This window comes from Neolamprologus brichardi, chromosome 4, assembly GCF_056152115.1.
Source record: "Neolamprologus brichardi isolate AB-2024 chromosome 4, ASM5615211v1, whole genome shotgun sequence".
NCBI lineage: Eukaryota > Metazoa > Chordata > Actinopteri > Cichliformes > Cichlidae > Neolamprologus > Neolamprologus brichardi.
This window is the reverse complement of record NC_142107.1, coordinates 23,769,166-23,785,471: the sequence shown is the minus strand read 5'-3', so window position 1 is coordinate 23,785,471 and position 16,306 is coordinate 23,769,166. Positions and strand designations below refer to the sequence as shown.

Below are 16,306 nucleotides of genomic sequence, written 5' to 3'. Positions count from 1 at the left end.
CGGAAGTGACGTCATTTTCGCGGAAATGTAGTTTTTTACCATCAGGGCCTCATGAGCCTATACTGGTGTTTTTAAAAGTTATGTTTGACTTTCTGACTTTCTGTGTCGTTTCTGGGATGCTTAGGACTCATATTGCACTGCTGGAAATAGTTTATTTTGATGCATATGCTGCTTTTTTGCAAATTTGCATTATAATATTTATTTTTGTTTTTCCTGCAGTATATAAAAATTGGTGTATTTCAAAAATAAAACTATGAAGACACTTAAAATAAATTTCCTGTGGTGGGAAACTATTTTGTGCAACTTTTTTGTATTTACAGTTTTGAGGGATAAGCCTCTTAAATTTCTAGATTAACTAGAAATATATGTTAAAAAAACAAAAACAATTTTCAATTTTTTTGTAGTTTATTGCACTTTTTTGCAATTTATGTAATTACTATGCACTTAATGCATACATATTATTAAAATTTAGGCTTTAATGGTTGTATTGATGTATAGGAACTTGAAATGCTCCCAAAAATGGCTCCACAGCATGTAAAGATATAATATAAGCTCTGGCGGATTTGGTTCTATGGTAGGTCTTAAAGGGTTAACAACCTCATGGGGCAGCTCTGTTCATGACAAGGACTCCTACTGTGACTGATCAGTGAGCTGGTAAACACACTGTATATATGAGGGAGTGCTGAGACTACACTATCCTCTGAGACCATCAATGTGTAAATTTACTTAGTGCAACTTTCTAGTACTGCGTATAGATCGTTTGGCTCTCAGGCTCCGGGAGCGCATCTGCTGCTGCACTCAGTCTCAGCTTTAATGAAATCATCTTATGATCTAACTCCCATCGAATGCAGCTAATGTGTGATGACATTATCTTCTCAGGTCAATACCACCCTTCACCAGGGCATTAACTCTGAATTAGTCTTTGCCAGAGTGCTTTGAGGTAGAACCAGCTCCCCGCTGTTCAAAGACGCCGAGGAAGCGAGATTTTTCTGATCCGACAGGAGAACGTGCACGACTCAAAGGGAAGAGCTCGTGGTAACTGCTGCGAGCTGCTTTAGCCAAGTCCAAGCCGGACGCTGGTGTCTGTTTGTCAGGCCTCTCCGAGGACGCGTGAGTGAATCACACAGATGGTCTGCTTGGCAAGCTGCGTGCATGGCCCAGGGGTTGAGGGATTGAAACGGAGAATCTGCATGACCAGTGGCTTCTCATTTAGAAAGCCCTGACATGGGTCTGAGTTGTAATCATGTTTAGTGCTGTAGTGCTGTTGTGGAGATTCAGATAAAGAAAGATGGTGCTTTTAAGAGGCTGAGGGGGAAATTGGCCGACCACTATCGGGAGTGCAAATGTGTAACCTGCAAGTACTGAAAGTGTTTTCTCATACAGAGAAGTGTATGAAAATAACTTAACTCCAGTTGGTCAGTATTTTACACATTAGAGATTATACACACATAAATACATGTGTGTGTGTCAGAGATGACTGAACAATGCAATCAGCTGAGGATATCTGTGGAGAAGCAGCTCTCCTCCACAATCCTCACAATCTCAGACTGCAGGTGCTGACTGTAGTCCTCGTTCTGCTCTGCAGCCTCGATCTTTAATTGCATTATGGATTTATTCTTCTAGGATAACAAAATTATATAAGGCAGGAAAGTCTCAGATCAGTCTAACTCTAGACTTATTTATTTCAAATCTTTACTTATCCCTAGAGCAGGGGTGGGCAACTCCAGGCCCCGAGGGCCGGTGTCCTGCAAGTTTTAGCTCTCACCTTGAGTCAACACACCTGAATCACATGATTAGTTCGTTACCAGGCCTCTGGAGAACTTCAGGAGCTAATTTAGCCATTTAAATCAGCTGTGTTGGTTCAAGGACACATCTAAAACCTGCAGGGACACCGGCCCTCGAGGCCTGGAGTTGCCCACCTCTGCCCTAGAGTCTAAACCCTTTCCACGTATAAATGTATTCCTGCATAGTTTTGTAGTTGAAGTGGATGTCTGATTGTTTAGGTCAGGGATGATGAACTCCAGGCCTCGAGAGCCAGTGTCCTGCAGGTTTTAGATCTCACCTAAATCAAATGATTAGTTCATTACTAGGCCTCTGGAGAACTTCAAGACACGTTGAAGAGGTCATTTAGCCATTTAAATCAGCTGTGATGGATAAAAGACACATCACACATCACAATGTTGCCATTCCCTTTTTGTGCAGATTCCCAAATACTCTGTTTTGCTAGTGTTGCAAAGAGATTACTTTTGAATTGGCAGAACGGGCAATCTGAAGACATCACTCAGGTGGCCACTCTCACCAGTCTCTGACAATTCAGACTAAATGAATGATAAATAAAACCTATAGATGAAGCCCTCAGTGTGTCTGTACTCAAGGATCACCCTTCATTGGCCGATGTTTCTCCTTCGACTGCCCAAAGTGCCGGATGCTTCGTTGGGCCTCCGTCTTCTTTTTCCTTGAATTTTTGTTCGGCTCTGTGAAAACGTTTCATTGTTTGACAAGAGGAATTACGCTCTTTCCGTACTGGCAGGATGATTTGGTCAGCATGAGCGATTAAGCACTCCAGCGCTTCATAACACTGAAGGGACGTGATCTTCATCTTCCATCCCCTTCATGTCGTGAACGCCATTGTCAGTAATGGATAATAGCCTGTGCTTCTCCCCCCCACTAATGAACACCAATATCAGTCTCTAGGTGTTCGGGATTGATGACATGGCCTAATCGTCCCATCTAATTGATACCCCTCCATGCAGCGCGTACATTTCCCTGATTGGGTCACAGAGCGATCTCCGGGATATTGCACTCTGGCCAAGCAGCCTAATGAGCATCTCACCATTGAGTGATAAGAAGTCATGCATGCGCTAACGGCAGAGGAAGAGCCTCTTAATCTCACACCTAATGGCGCTCTCAAGTTAGTCACAGAATCAATTAAAATGGGCACGTTAACATGTGAGTGTGCATGTGGGACTGTGTGGTAAAGTGGGTTCACATAAGACATGTGTGTGGCTGAGATGATCAACACATGTTGAAATGACCTGACCAGCTCTTGCTGTATATTCAGGGAGGCACCTGAAGATAAAGACACAACAGCAGCTGCCTAGCAAATTGATAACAAACCAACAGCATGTTTAACCCTTTAAAGCCTGTCGGAGCTGCATGCTCTGTTTTGCGTAACTATTTTTAAATCCCGGTAGCTCTGCAACCACATAAGCTAGCGCAATAATTTTTTTTGCATATGAAACCGGAGGAGTTGTACTTACATCTTATGCCATCAGCTTGTCCTCGGTCACAGTTTCCTTCCACATATAGCTTTGCAAAAACTGCATAAAAAGCACTTGCAGCAACAAAAACATAATATTCCAGAAACACGCTTTGCCGATCCGATCAGCTGTTCATAGACGTTGGAATAGACGTCAGCGCGAACTTTTGCATGTCCGCCATGACCTGCCCGAAACCGGAAGTGACGTCATTTTCGCGGAAATGTAGTTTTTTACCATCAGGGCCTCATGAGCTTATACTGGTGTTTTTAAAAGTTATCTTTGACTTTATGACTTTCTGTGTCGTTTCTGGGATGCTTAGGACTCATATTGCACTGCTGGAAATAGTTTATTTTGATGCATATGCTGCTTTTTTTGCAAATTTGCATCATAATATTTATTTTTGTTTTTCCTGCAGTGTATAAAAATTGGTGTATTTCAAAAATAAAACTATGAAGATACTTAAAATAAATTTCCTGTGGTGGGAAACTATTTTGTGCAACTTTTTTGTATTTACAGTTTTGAGGGATAAGCCTCTTAAATTTCTCTAACTAGAAATATATGTTAAAAAAACAAAAACGATTTTCAAATTTTTTGTAGTTTATTGCACTTTTTTGCAATTTATGTAATTACTATGCACTTAATGCAGACATATTATTAAAATCTGGGCTGTAATGGTTGTATTGATGTATAGCAACTTGAAATGCTCCCAAAAATGGCTCCACAGCATGTAAAAATATAATATAAGCTCTGGCGGACTTGGTTGGTCTTATGGGTCTTAAAGGGTTAAAAAGTATGTTAATTCTAAGCATAGTGTGAGCGCTTTGAGCTCTCAGGTAGAGTTGAAACCTTTATGTAAGAACCGGTCCATTTATCTCTTTTTAATAATAAACATGTGGAGTCACCGATGATTTCTACATGAAATCAAAGTTACTGAGCTCAAATCTGTACAATGGAATGAAAATATAAACCTCGTCTTGGACTTTATTTTAGACGTTTTCAGTTTTGCTTGTTTTTCACCTTCATCCTGCCAACATATTTAACATACATGGTAGGGCTGCTCAATTAATCGAATTTTAATCTCGATTACGATCTGGGCTTTCAACGATCATTAAAAATGACTGAGCCGATTATTAGCCCCTCCCTCGTGCTTTACTCTCGCGCTGCTCCGTGTGGCAAATTGAGCGCACCTCTCTGCATTTCGAACACGTGTCACAACAATTAAGAAGAGGACCCGAGGGAAGCTCGGAAAGCTAAGCAGAAGTTATTTGGAGAGGAGAGTGACTGCTGTTGGTTGAAAAGAGGTAAAAAAACTTCAGTGGTGTGGAAACATTATGGGTTCGCGGAGTCAGACGTGGATCAAGTAGACACAGTGTGTAAACTTTGCTACGGTGTCGTAGCTGCACCACAGAGCAACACTGCAAAGTTCACTAAACATAGATGTTTACATTTTTCATTTATTTCTTATATTGCAAACATTTGCACTGTTATCAGTATTTGCACTATTTTATATTATTTTTTGACAATCTTTAAAGTCATTATTCGATACATTGTTATTGTTAAATAAATATCGTCAAATAATCGAGATCTCAATTTCAGTGAAAATAATCGTGATTATCATTTTTGCCATAATCGAGCAGCCCTAATACATGGAGTAGAATAATTTACTGTAAGAATCAATCAAAGTTGCCCAAAATTGCAGGTGGAATTGCCCATAAAGAAACAGAAAACATTTAATATGCAGCACTGTGCAAAAGTTTCAGGCAGGTGTGGAAAAATGCTGTAAACAAAGAAAGTTTTCAGAAGTGTAAATGATTGTTTATTGGCCCCAAATGTTTTCTGCAGCAGGACAGAGACCCCAAACATACAGCCATCTTCAACATAAAGAAGAATAAGAAGTACTGGAAGTGATGGTACGGCCCCCACAGAGCCCTGATCTCAACATCATCGAGTGTGTCAGGATTACATGACATCCACAGAAGATCTGTGGTTCGTTCTCCAAGATGGAACAAGCTACCAGCCGAGTTCCTTCAAAAACTGTGTGCAAGTTTACGTAGAAGAAGGCAAAGGGTGGTCACAGCAAATATTTCTCTTTTGTTCATTCGCTGCATTTTGTTGATTGATGAAAATAAAAGATGAACGCTTCCATTTCGGAAAGCATTCTTTGTTTACAGCATTTTTTCTCACCTGCATAAATCTTTTGCACAGTGCTGTCTGTGACATCGTTAGAAGGAAGCAGATTGTATAAAAAGATAAAATCGGGATGATAAATAAAAAGTATGATTTAAAAAAAAAACAGCTATTGTTCTCTGCACAGACCCCAGTCGACGGGGTGACGACTAAAGTACAAACTGACTTCAGCTAATTAAAATGTATTTCACATGTAACTTTGCCATAAGGCCAAGGTTAAACTCGGCTGTTAGCTTAATGCGCTCTGCAAGCTGTTGTCCGAACTCGTACTCTGTTGGTCAGCGATATTCTTCTACAAACTGCATCCACCATCTGTTACATTAGCCTGCTGTCCCAGTGGTTACACCCTGTAGTGTTTGGAGTAATTGGCTTGTAAAACAACTGAATGTGAAATGTAATTAATCAACTTATGATATGTGATGCTATTCATCTAATTTTCAGCTTTTAACTCCACCCTGTGAGCGTTAATGAGGATAGCACTGAAAATGCAACGTTTGTCTCGTCAGCCAGCAAAACGAGTCGCTTCACTTACGTCTCAGTCTTATTGGACTGTCGTCGGCAGGGCACGGTGTTGCTAACACAGGTACCAGTCACGGGGTCCACTGCCTCCACGATGACAAAGGGCCGCTCCTCCAGCGTGGCCACTGTGAGGTGCCTGTAATCTGACACGGGCTCTAAGTAGCTGCCAAACCGCGGCCAGACGGGGTATCTCATCTGCAGGATCCCCATTTCATAGGTGCCCACCTGAAGGTACAGAGAGAGGAGGGGGGGTGGATTAATGCGAAGCGGTGAAAAATCCCTGCACCAAACTCCAGATGGCTTCTGTGGTTCTGATTTGTTACAGCAGCGAGGCACAGAAATAAACATGGATTTGGGGGAACAGCCACATAAATAAACTCCAGAGGATCCTGGAAATCTGTTTAGCCGAGCCACAAAACTACATAAAAATAATTGTATAATATTGAGAAAATAAGCCCCTCATGCATCTGTGAGGACAGAAGTGCGTAACCCCGTCTATCTCAGTCTCCACTCTTAATACACTTGTCCTCAATCCTCTAACTGTATGTGCTGTTTTGACATGTTGCTATTTGAGCGTCTGGTCCCGGCGCAGAGAGCAGCGTTTTAGTTCCTGGACAGTTTAGAGGAAATTGATTTTGGGTCACTGGGGATGTAGAGAGCACAATTATACATCTAATGCAATGAAAGCAATTCCACCCCCGCTTTATTACCAGGGAGCTAATTTTAATTGGATGTTGTGGGGAAATGAGCATTCACGAGCAAGCTGAATACATAATAAAGATCAGACATTAAACATTTCAGTCTCACTTATTTAAAGAAGCCGTGACCTGTTCAGCTCCACTGATTGGCCCTTCTGACTCACCCTCCTTTAATCAGCCTCACAAATGAGGAGTGAACGTTGCGTTGGACCAGTTGGTCCCAGTTTACCACAAACACTGACACGTCAGACTGATTTTTAAATGCTGTTTTTTGTGCCACAGTGTAGTAAATGAATGGCAAACAGACTTTCACAGTTTCACAGGTACAAGCAGCTGCAGTTATTTTACTCCCAGAGAAGCATGACCTTTCTGAGGGTTGGACCAGAAACCCAAATGTAAACAGGCGCTACTTTAAAACATTTTAAACATCCATCCATCCATTTTTCCCTCCCTCCCTCCCAGCTGTCATTGGACCAGAGTACACCCCGTTGCAGCGGTGAAATATTTCCGTTTCACTCTGGCAATATGAAACATGAAGAGTGAGTCAAGTCCAGAAACACCAGCGTTCAATCCAGAGCACGTTCTACATCTGTTAAATTGTAGTGTGGCTCCCTGTCTCGTTTGCAACAGTTTTGGCTAAAACCTTTGAAGAATATTCGTCAAACAGAAAACAACGACGACATTAATCTGCCCTCTCGCTCATTTGAACAGGGATTGCTGCAGATTCATGGAGAAGATCTCAACATCTCCTGTTATCAACTGTTATGCCGATGATATCCAGATTTATTCACCTCTGAAATCCGATGTGTCTGCTTCTTTGCAACCTCTGTTCAACTGTTTGCATGAAGTTAAAATTTGGTTATCACATAATTTTCTTACATTGAACGAGAATAAGACTGAAATCATAGTCTTTGGTAGTCACACTCCGATAGACCAGTTAGCTGATGCCCTTGGCCCTCTCGCCAGCCATCTCTCGCTCACTGTAAGGAACCTTGGAGTGCTCCTGGATGGCTCTTTTAAACTTGAGAAACAGGTCTCCACTGTGGTAAAAAACAGCTTTTGCCAGTTGCGTCACATATCTAAAGCAAAGCCGTTCCTTCCTTTAAAGGACCTTGAAAAGCTTGTCCACGCATTTATCACATCCAGATTGGACGACTGTAACTCCCTCTACTCGGGCCTCCAACACTCTTCTCTTTACCGGCTTCAGTTAATTCAAAATGCAGCTGCGCGTCTTTTAACAGGTATGAGAATCCATGAACACATCACTCCAATTTTAGCCAAACTACATTGGCTCCCTGTTAAATATCACATAGATTTTAAAATTCTTTTGTTAACTTTTAAAATTCTGAACAATTTAGCGCCCAGCTATCTTTCTGAACTACTCCACTTATACAATCCCAACAGAGCACTTAGATCATCCAATCACAGGCTCCTAGCACAACCTAGGTCTCGAATGAAGTCGAGAGGTGACCGGGCCTTTGCAACCGTGACACCCAGACTCTGGAATAACCTCCCTGTTCATATTCGTACTGCCGAGTCTATCCAGTTTTTTAAATCACGTCTTAAAACTTATCTTTTTACTTTGGCTTTTGATTCTGTCTAGTTGGCTGTTCTAGCTTGTTGTGTTGTTATCTATTGTTTGTTGTCCTGTTTTATTGTTTGTTTTAATTGTCTCGTGTTTTTACTGACTGTGAAGCACTATGGTCAACACTGTTGTTTTAATATGTGCTATATAAATAAATTTTGATTTGATTTGAAGATGGCAGCGCAGACAAATCTGGTAACAAACTCGGCAACAGTGCGGCGTCATCTGGCAAACTCCAGCATTGCAAGCACATGCAGGTCCTGGTAGATTTGGCAACAAATGATGTTCAGAAGCAAAGACAAAGTCATACACAAAGCTGAACATGGTCATTAAGATTTGTTCTGAAAGTGCTACATGCAACTTTCCCAGTGTTTGAGCCGATTGACTTTGAAAATGAGACCTTTCCCAACTTTCTTGCTTCGGTGAAAATCCAAAGTAAGCGACACTTCTGCTCACAGCTTTAACAGTGAGCAACCATAAATTACCGGGAGGTAGAAATGGAGTCCATTACTCACTAATTAAACGAATGACCGCCTCCCAGCACAACACAGACTCCAGCACAAATGCTACAAGGACGTCAAAATGAAAACTGATGTGGCTTCAAGGTTAATGGCTAATGACGTTGTTAGCAGGCAAGTGAGCTAAGGTTAGTGAAACTCAGCAACGCCCAATGCTAGCCAGAGCTAGGCGTGCAAATCCATCTCCTGTTGCAAAACACTGACTTGTGTGGATGTGGTCGGCTAACCAGACAGACCAGAGTCATCATCCAGCTCTCACAGACGCTGGTCTGGATGATCACATCTCAAATACAAAGGACCAAATGAAATAAAATGACCACCAAGACGAGTTTTGATGTGTTTAAACAAAGCAGCGGCTTTGAGGGATGTTTCTTTGTCACGATGAATGATTTTCCTGCCCCCTTTATGACTCAGTTACTCTACACCAGGGGTGTCCAACTCCAGGCCTCAAGGGCCGGTGTCCTGCAGGTTTTAGATCTCGCCTTGGGTCAACACACCTGAATCAAATGATTAGTTCATTACCTGGCTCTGGAGAACTTCAAGACATGTTGAGGAGCTAATTTAGCCATTTAAATCAGCTGTGATGGATCAAGGAAACGTCTAAAACCTGCAGGCCCTCGAGGCCTGGAGTTGGACACCCCCTGCCCTAGACTGATGGCACAAAACAGGACAAATCACATTCAGAGACGTTGGCACATGTTTGCAAATTGTTGCTCGATTTGCAGATACTTCACAGTCAGTCTGATCCGGTCTGCACCATGAACACAATCCATCTGCGTTGCGTCTCCTTGCGACATGAAACGCGACTCAACTTTTTGTGGTTCTTACATAAAAGCATTTATCAGTTAAATCGCAGTCCTTCAGGAGTTATGTCACTATTTGTGGAGGAGTTATTGAATTTCTGGACTCTTTGCCACTTTATGTAACTGCCAACTTAATATCATTTAATAAGCCAACTAACTGGAGATTGACTCCGTGTTATTGCTTTGAAGACGGCAGCTGACTGCGAACAGAACCCTTTAAAGCCGGTCGGAGCGGGCACGCTCCGTTTTGTGTAACTATTTTTAAATCCCGGTAGCTCTGCAACCACGTGAGCTAGCGCAATAATTTTTTTGCATATGAAACCGGAGGAGTTGTACTTACATCTTATGCCATCAGCTTGTCCTCGGTCACAGTTTCCTTCCACATATAGCTTTGCAAAAACTGCATAAAAAGCACTTGCAGCAACATAAACATAATATTCCAGAAACAGGCTTTGCCGATCCGATCAGCTGTTTGAACTATCGCATGTCCGCCATGACCTGCCCGAAATCGGAAGTGACGTTATTTTGTGGAAATGTAGTTTTTTACCACCAGGGCCTCATGAGCCTATACTGGTGTTTTTAAAAGTTATCTTTGACTTTATGACTTTCTGTGTCGTTTCTGGGATGCTTAGGACTCATATTGCACTGCTGGAAATAGTTTATTTTGATGCATATGCTGCTTTTTTGCAAATTTGCATCATAATATTTTTTTTCGTTTTTCCTGCAGTATATAAAAATTGGTGTATTTCAAAAATAAAACTATGAAGACACTCAAAATAAATGTCCTGTGATGGGAAACTATTTTGTGCAACTTTTTTGTATTTACAGTTTTGAGGGATAAGCCTCTTAAATTTCTCTAACTAGAAATATATGTTAAAAAAACAAAAACAATTTTAAATTTTTTTGTAGTTTATTGCACTTTTTTGCAATGTATGTAATTACTATGGACTTAATGCAGACATATTATTAAAATTTAGGCTGTAATGGTTGTATTGATGTATAGCAACTTGAAATGCTCCCAAAAATGGCTCCACAGCATGTAAAAATATAATATAAGCTCTGGTGGACTTGGTTCTATGGTAGGTCTTAAAGAGTTAAAGCACCCATTTCAAAGGCAGCGAGACTGTAAAATTATTGCATGTGGTTGCAATTATTTTGTATTTCTGCCAGTTTAAAACAGTAAACCTAATACTTGAGTGTAGGTCAAAGTAGCGATGTATCTCGGTTGTCTCCATCTACATCAATCACCTAGACACATTTTTAAAATAGTCGGCGCCTTTTTGTTTCGTGTAGATGAAACGATTCCACTTGCGTTTTACTTCTGGCAGTGAGGTATTTGGGACAAATGTGAGCTTATTGATATTTAAACAAAATTCTTTCTAGTTCACTTGACTGTGCTTCTGTAAATGTCATCAACTTCCTGGAGAGCTAAAAAAAACATGCGCCAGTCTGAACACAATGTTTTTCCTCCCACATAATCTCTGCTGTTTATGCAGGAAGGGGGGCAATCCTATCTCATCATGCCAGTCGGTAAAGCCTGTCACAGTGAAATGGAAAAAAACTGAACGTCGACAGAAAAGTGCAAATATCTCAGGCCTCCCTGGACCTCACAGTTATTCTTCTTTCCTGCCAGTCATATCGATCAGTCCACTGTTACAGTATCATCCCACTCTTGGGCATTTAGTCACTCAGAATTTCAATTTACAAGAGAACACACTGAGATGAGTGAAGCCTGTGGCTGCTTAGACTGTGAAATCTTCATTGTTCGTTCATCTGAGACATCGGTAAAAAGATGTTTGTGTTTCACGCAGCACCTAAGCAAGAATAAGGAATGGGAAGCTTAATTTATAGCAAACACTGTCATGAGAGTTTTAATTCTATTATTAATTGTCTGGAAAGAGAACTGGTGGTTTATATCACAGAAAATCTGTTGGGAAAGAGCAACTGGATCCGTCTTTCCAGTTAAATCCTTTTCAGTAGTGAGGCTCTACTTTCAGGGTTTGCAAGTGTTGCATGCAGCTAGAAAATTGCAGATAACGGCAATGACAGGAACACTTCTCGTCATTCTCAGGGGCCTTTTCTTTCCGTCTCCACTTTCTTTTGTCATGCTCTCTCTCTCACTCTCTCTTGCTCTTTCCAAATGACTTTGAGTTGTAGATCTGTGGAAACAGCTGAACAATGACTCTTGGCAAGTTCCATATTAGGCCCGGCCGATAAGAGCGTTGTAGTGATGTAGGTTTTTTTAATAAGTTAAAAAATATGAGGCGTGTAATGCCGGGCAGCAGCCTCAAAACTGTGAGGCTGCTTATACGGAGATGATGTATGAATGTAACAGGCCGGCTGCCTCTGCATGTGTGCAACACAAAGGCTGGTAAAAAGGAAATCAAAAGGTGGAATTGATTTTCAGCTTTCAGAGAATAGAGGCAACAGAAAGTGGAGCACACAAAATAGATTGCCTCACACTTCTTAGACAAAATTTTGTGAAATGAGTGCAGTGTTGTTCTTCCAGGGAACGGGAGAAATGTATTTTTCCTCCCCAGAAAGGTTTATGTAAAGGTCAGCACGCTGGGAATGAGGAGTGCTGGAGTCGGGGGGTGATTGGAGGACACATTTCATATTTTATGTGAAAGTGTTTCTGAGTCAATACGACTAACGTCTTATGCTAAACTCAGCTGAGCTGCTTGTCACATGACCTATCCAGTTCATGTTTACATCAGTGAATTCAATTTAGATTCAGTCTTCTATTGTTAGCATTGTGTTTACATATTAGAGGAGACAGAGTTACACTTCCAGGAAGTTTTCTGTTGGTCGTTACTTTAAAAAAGAAGATTCTTTTTAAAAATGGAGAAAACAAAATTTAGACTCAGAGGAAATGTTAATAAGTTCTCACAGATGTGGCAGCCTTTTACTTTAACACTTACAACAGACTAAACTTTTGTACCACAGGGTTCCCTTTTGTTATGGTTTTGGGAGGGAGTTGATTTTTTTTTTAAATTATTATTATTTTGTTTGTTTGTTTGTTTGTTTTTTTGTTGTTTTCTGTGTGTGGGTTGTTGTTTTTTTGTTTTTCTTCCTTTTTTCCTTTTTTTTTTCCTTTTTTTTTTTTCTGTTTTATTGTTATCATCTGAATCTTAATGGCCTAATTTGTTTTGATATATGTCTTTATATCGGTTGGTACTTGCTGTATTGGGCCTGATATGTCAAATTACATGTGCAAAACTTTATAAATAAAGAGGGGGGGAAAAAAAAGAAGAGAGCATGGAACGATTTGGAAAAAGTAGTCAGACACCGCGATGTGACTAAAATTATTGCAGCTGTGTGCTGTGAACTTCTCATTTTCTCGTTGCTATGTAGACGGGGCACCAGGTCTAGCTGCTAACTTCAAAGTGACTTTGGTCCATCAAGACGGGAATAAATAGGCAATAAAATGGAGTCGGTTTGCTATGAGTCTGCTGTCAGTTTGTGATTGAATTGGGTCACGTCGACAGTTACTTGCAATCTGTTTGTGAGATGGAGATCAACTGTGATAAAACCTAAAAACATTACAAGTCCGTTGCCTTCTACACAGACAGAAATGGACATTAAACATAAATTCATTAGCTGCTTGCATTCAGAGCATCGCCACAAACTCGTAGTTGTGATCCTGTTGCTGCAGGACGGCAATTTAACTGCAACTTTACATAAGTGTCAGCAATCTTGGTTTTATACAGGAGTATAATCAGAACCAGTTGGCAACCAGTTGAGTCGTCTTTGGCAAACATGTCACAGATGAGTTGTGTTCATCAGCATAGACTGAGCCTGACTGATTGCATTGTGTTGGCAATTTGAATGCGTGTTTAAATTTGACAGCATTATTTGCAAACCTTCACTTAAAAATTGGAGTCAGGTCAGAGTTGTACCGCAATTGTTTGGAGACAAGTTGCCTAATTGTAGGCAACCTGTGCAACTGCCTACAGTCAGAAGTTGTTTCCTAGAGACTGAGGGTGTTGCATGCTTGTGCGTTCAACCTGTGCATGAGCGATTGCACAGAAACTGCAGCTTCTTGAAATTGTTTTTTGATTGCAAACAAATTCAATGAAAACACGGAGCAACCCTCCACCCCCCTCCCTCTAGTTTCAAGGCGGTCGCTGTCCTATTTTCTAGTGTGACTGAGCCATAATGAATAATGCACCAGGACAAGATACCAAAGGAAAGACTTGTCTGTTCAGAAAGAAATGGGATATAAAGAAAATAAGATGGAGACACAAAAATAAAAAACTGTTTCCAAAGATAAACGGTGATTAAAGATAATATACCAGATAATCTCCAGATCTAGTTTTTAAATGTGCAAATTGCTGCTTTTTCTTAAATATTTATTTATATCTGAATGTGCACAATCCACAGTTAGTTCCGCTGCAGGTACATCAGCTGATCTCAACAGCAGACCAGATCAGCGTCCAGTTGGCGGATCTCACAGGCTGTCCTGTTTAGGCTGCTCTAACTTTCCTACGGTTGGTTTGTGCCTGCAAGCCACTTTGTAACCCACTTACAACCCGGCAGCTCCTTCCATGCGTTGCCTCACTTAATCAGTGCCGTGTCTGCTGTTTTGGATGGCTGCGCTGTTCTGTGCTGGGTTTGTTTGATGGAAATATGAAGCTATGCCACCAATTATTAAATGTTTCTATCGACTATACTGATCCAAACTAAAACAGTTTTAGGTCTCTGCACTCTAGAAGTTTTAAAATTCTGTGATGACTCTAGTAGAAGTATTCAACCGTAATGATTTTAAATTATTTTCTGATTGGTTTTCTTTACAGTTGATTAATTGGAATTGATTGACTGTTAACATTTGATTGTCTCATGTACACAAAAGTCAATAGTGTTTGGTGTAGTGTTGAATGATGCACAAAACGGCTTCAATCTCCTTCCATATCCACAAATTGTTTGTTTATGTTGCCATTACAGCTTCCCATTTTCTCCCAGTCCCAATAACATATTGGAAGTTACAGGAAGTAACATCTTAAAACATTAAATTAACATAATTAGCTTTGAACTGCTGGTGTCTCTTCATTTTGTGCATCATGTGAAACTAAGCACTTTCTGTTGAACTTGATGAGGACGTGAACTCCCTCCAGTCTAGTGTTACATCAGATGGTTTAATGAATGTTTCAATATCAATGAGGCAGCTTGCCGAAGCAAAGTTTCCCGAGTGTGTGGGTTTTACTTTAATATCCTTCGAAGAAGTGTAGGGTGGGATCAGTGGGATCAGTGGGGGTGAATGTGCTGTGTGTGATTAGGAGGCGATCCTTCATTATTTCATTGTGTATCAGTGGAGCTTTGATTCCGCTAACTAGTCTATGCAAAGAGACCGGCGATGTATGAAATCACTCTGCTGTTAGCATGCAGAGAAAGACATCAGTGTCCTGTAAACACTCCTCATTGTGTGAGCTCAACTGTTAGTTGAAATAATCAGACACACATTTAAAAAGCCATTTGGTGTGAAGTCGAGCAGCTGCCGTCGTCTTACCTTGTCCCACTGTCGCTCTCTGTCCAGAGTGATGATTATCATGGCTGGATTCACCAGGTAACCATGAGTGTTGAAGGAGAAGTCATTGTGCTCCCATGTTACATTCAACATGTGCCTGAAACAGAAACCCCAGAACATGATCAGTGAGTTCAACTTGTAATATGTTTCAGCATTCAGCATTTAAACATGTATGTGTGCAACAATATAACAAGACGTACAAAGAAATTTGCTACAGAAGCTGTGTTTTAAAATCACATCTTAAAACATATATATTTACCTCGGCTTTCAGCACAGCAGGACTTGTTGACATTATTTTTATTTTTAAGATATTCTAGATGTAATTTAAACTGTTTTCTCTTTGTTTTATATTTGTAGCACTTTGGCCAACATTGTTGGATGTAAAGTGCGTTATAAATTAGGGGTGGGGGAAAAAATCGATACTGTGCAGCGTCGTGATATTTTGTTTGCTAATAATGTATCGATACAGGGACAGCAGAAATCGATATTTTGTTACAAAAAAAGGTTTTTGTGCTCTGACTTCAGAGCATGTTGATCCTTTTTCTGAGCAAGAATCCTGACATTCCTTCACTGTCCAAATGTGTTTAACTTTTTTATGGCAGCAATAAACATGACAGTTTACTTATTTTAATTTAAGACATGTTTTATTTTAATTAAGTTTAAAACTTTTTTATTTAATGTAAAATTATATTTTGTTTTAATTTACTTTCAAATTCTTCAGTTGCTGAAGGGGCTGCATAGTTTTCATAAACTGCATAGTTCAGAATAGCTATAATTGTACCAGATGGTTGATTCAGTTAAGTTGGACTAGACTGTAATACAAACCGTTCAGTTTGTCAACAATCAAACTGAAATGAGAGAAAGACTGAGTGTGAGACTTTGATATTAGAGAAAATTAATATTGATAAAGTTTACCTTTATGTACAGAATCTGAATATCGCAAAATATTTTTAAAAATTGCAATAATATTGTATCGTGGGATGTGTGGTGATTCCCACCTCTATTATAAATAAAAATGCTAAATAAGTGAATTCACATGTGATGCCAACTAACTGCCACCTTATAACCACAACTGTGCAGCAGTCGAACAGTTCCCAGTGGATCCACAGTTTTTGAGATGTCTTCCAACAGCGACCCAGACTAAGTGTCGCTCTTGGTGAAGAACTTACTCTGCAAGACCAAAGTGAATGTTATTAACTGGCTGAAGACCAA

At 40.3% G+C, this 16,306-nt stretch overlaps 1 protein-coding gene across 1 annotated transcript in view; it reads right to left on the bottom strand.

The window, feature by feature from the left end:
• grin2ca (glutamate receptor, ionotropic, N-methyl D-aspartate 2Ca) overlaps positions 1–16,306 on the bottom strand; it is an 89,409-nt gene that overhangs the window by 21,120 nt on the left and 51,983 nt on the right. Inside the window, exons 4-5 of the mRNA XM_006801942.2 lie at positions 15,077–15,191; positions 5,980–6,191 (exon numbers count right to left, since the gene is read on the bottom strand). Of these exons, the coding sequence (XP_006802005.2) occupies positions 5,980–6,191; positions 15,077–15,191 (327 nt within the window). The remainder of the gene's footprint in view (positions 1–5,979; positions 6,192–15,076; positions 15,192–16,306) is intronic.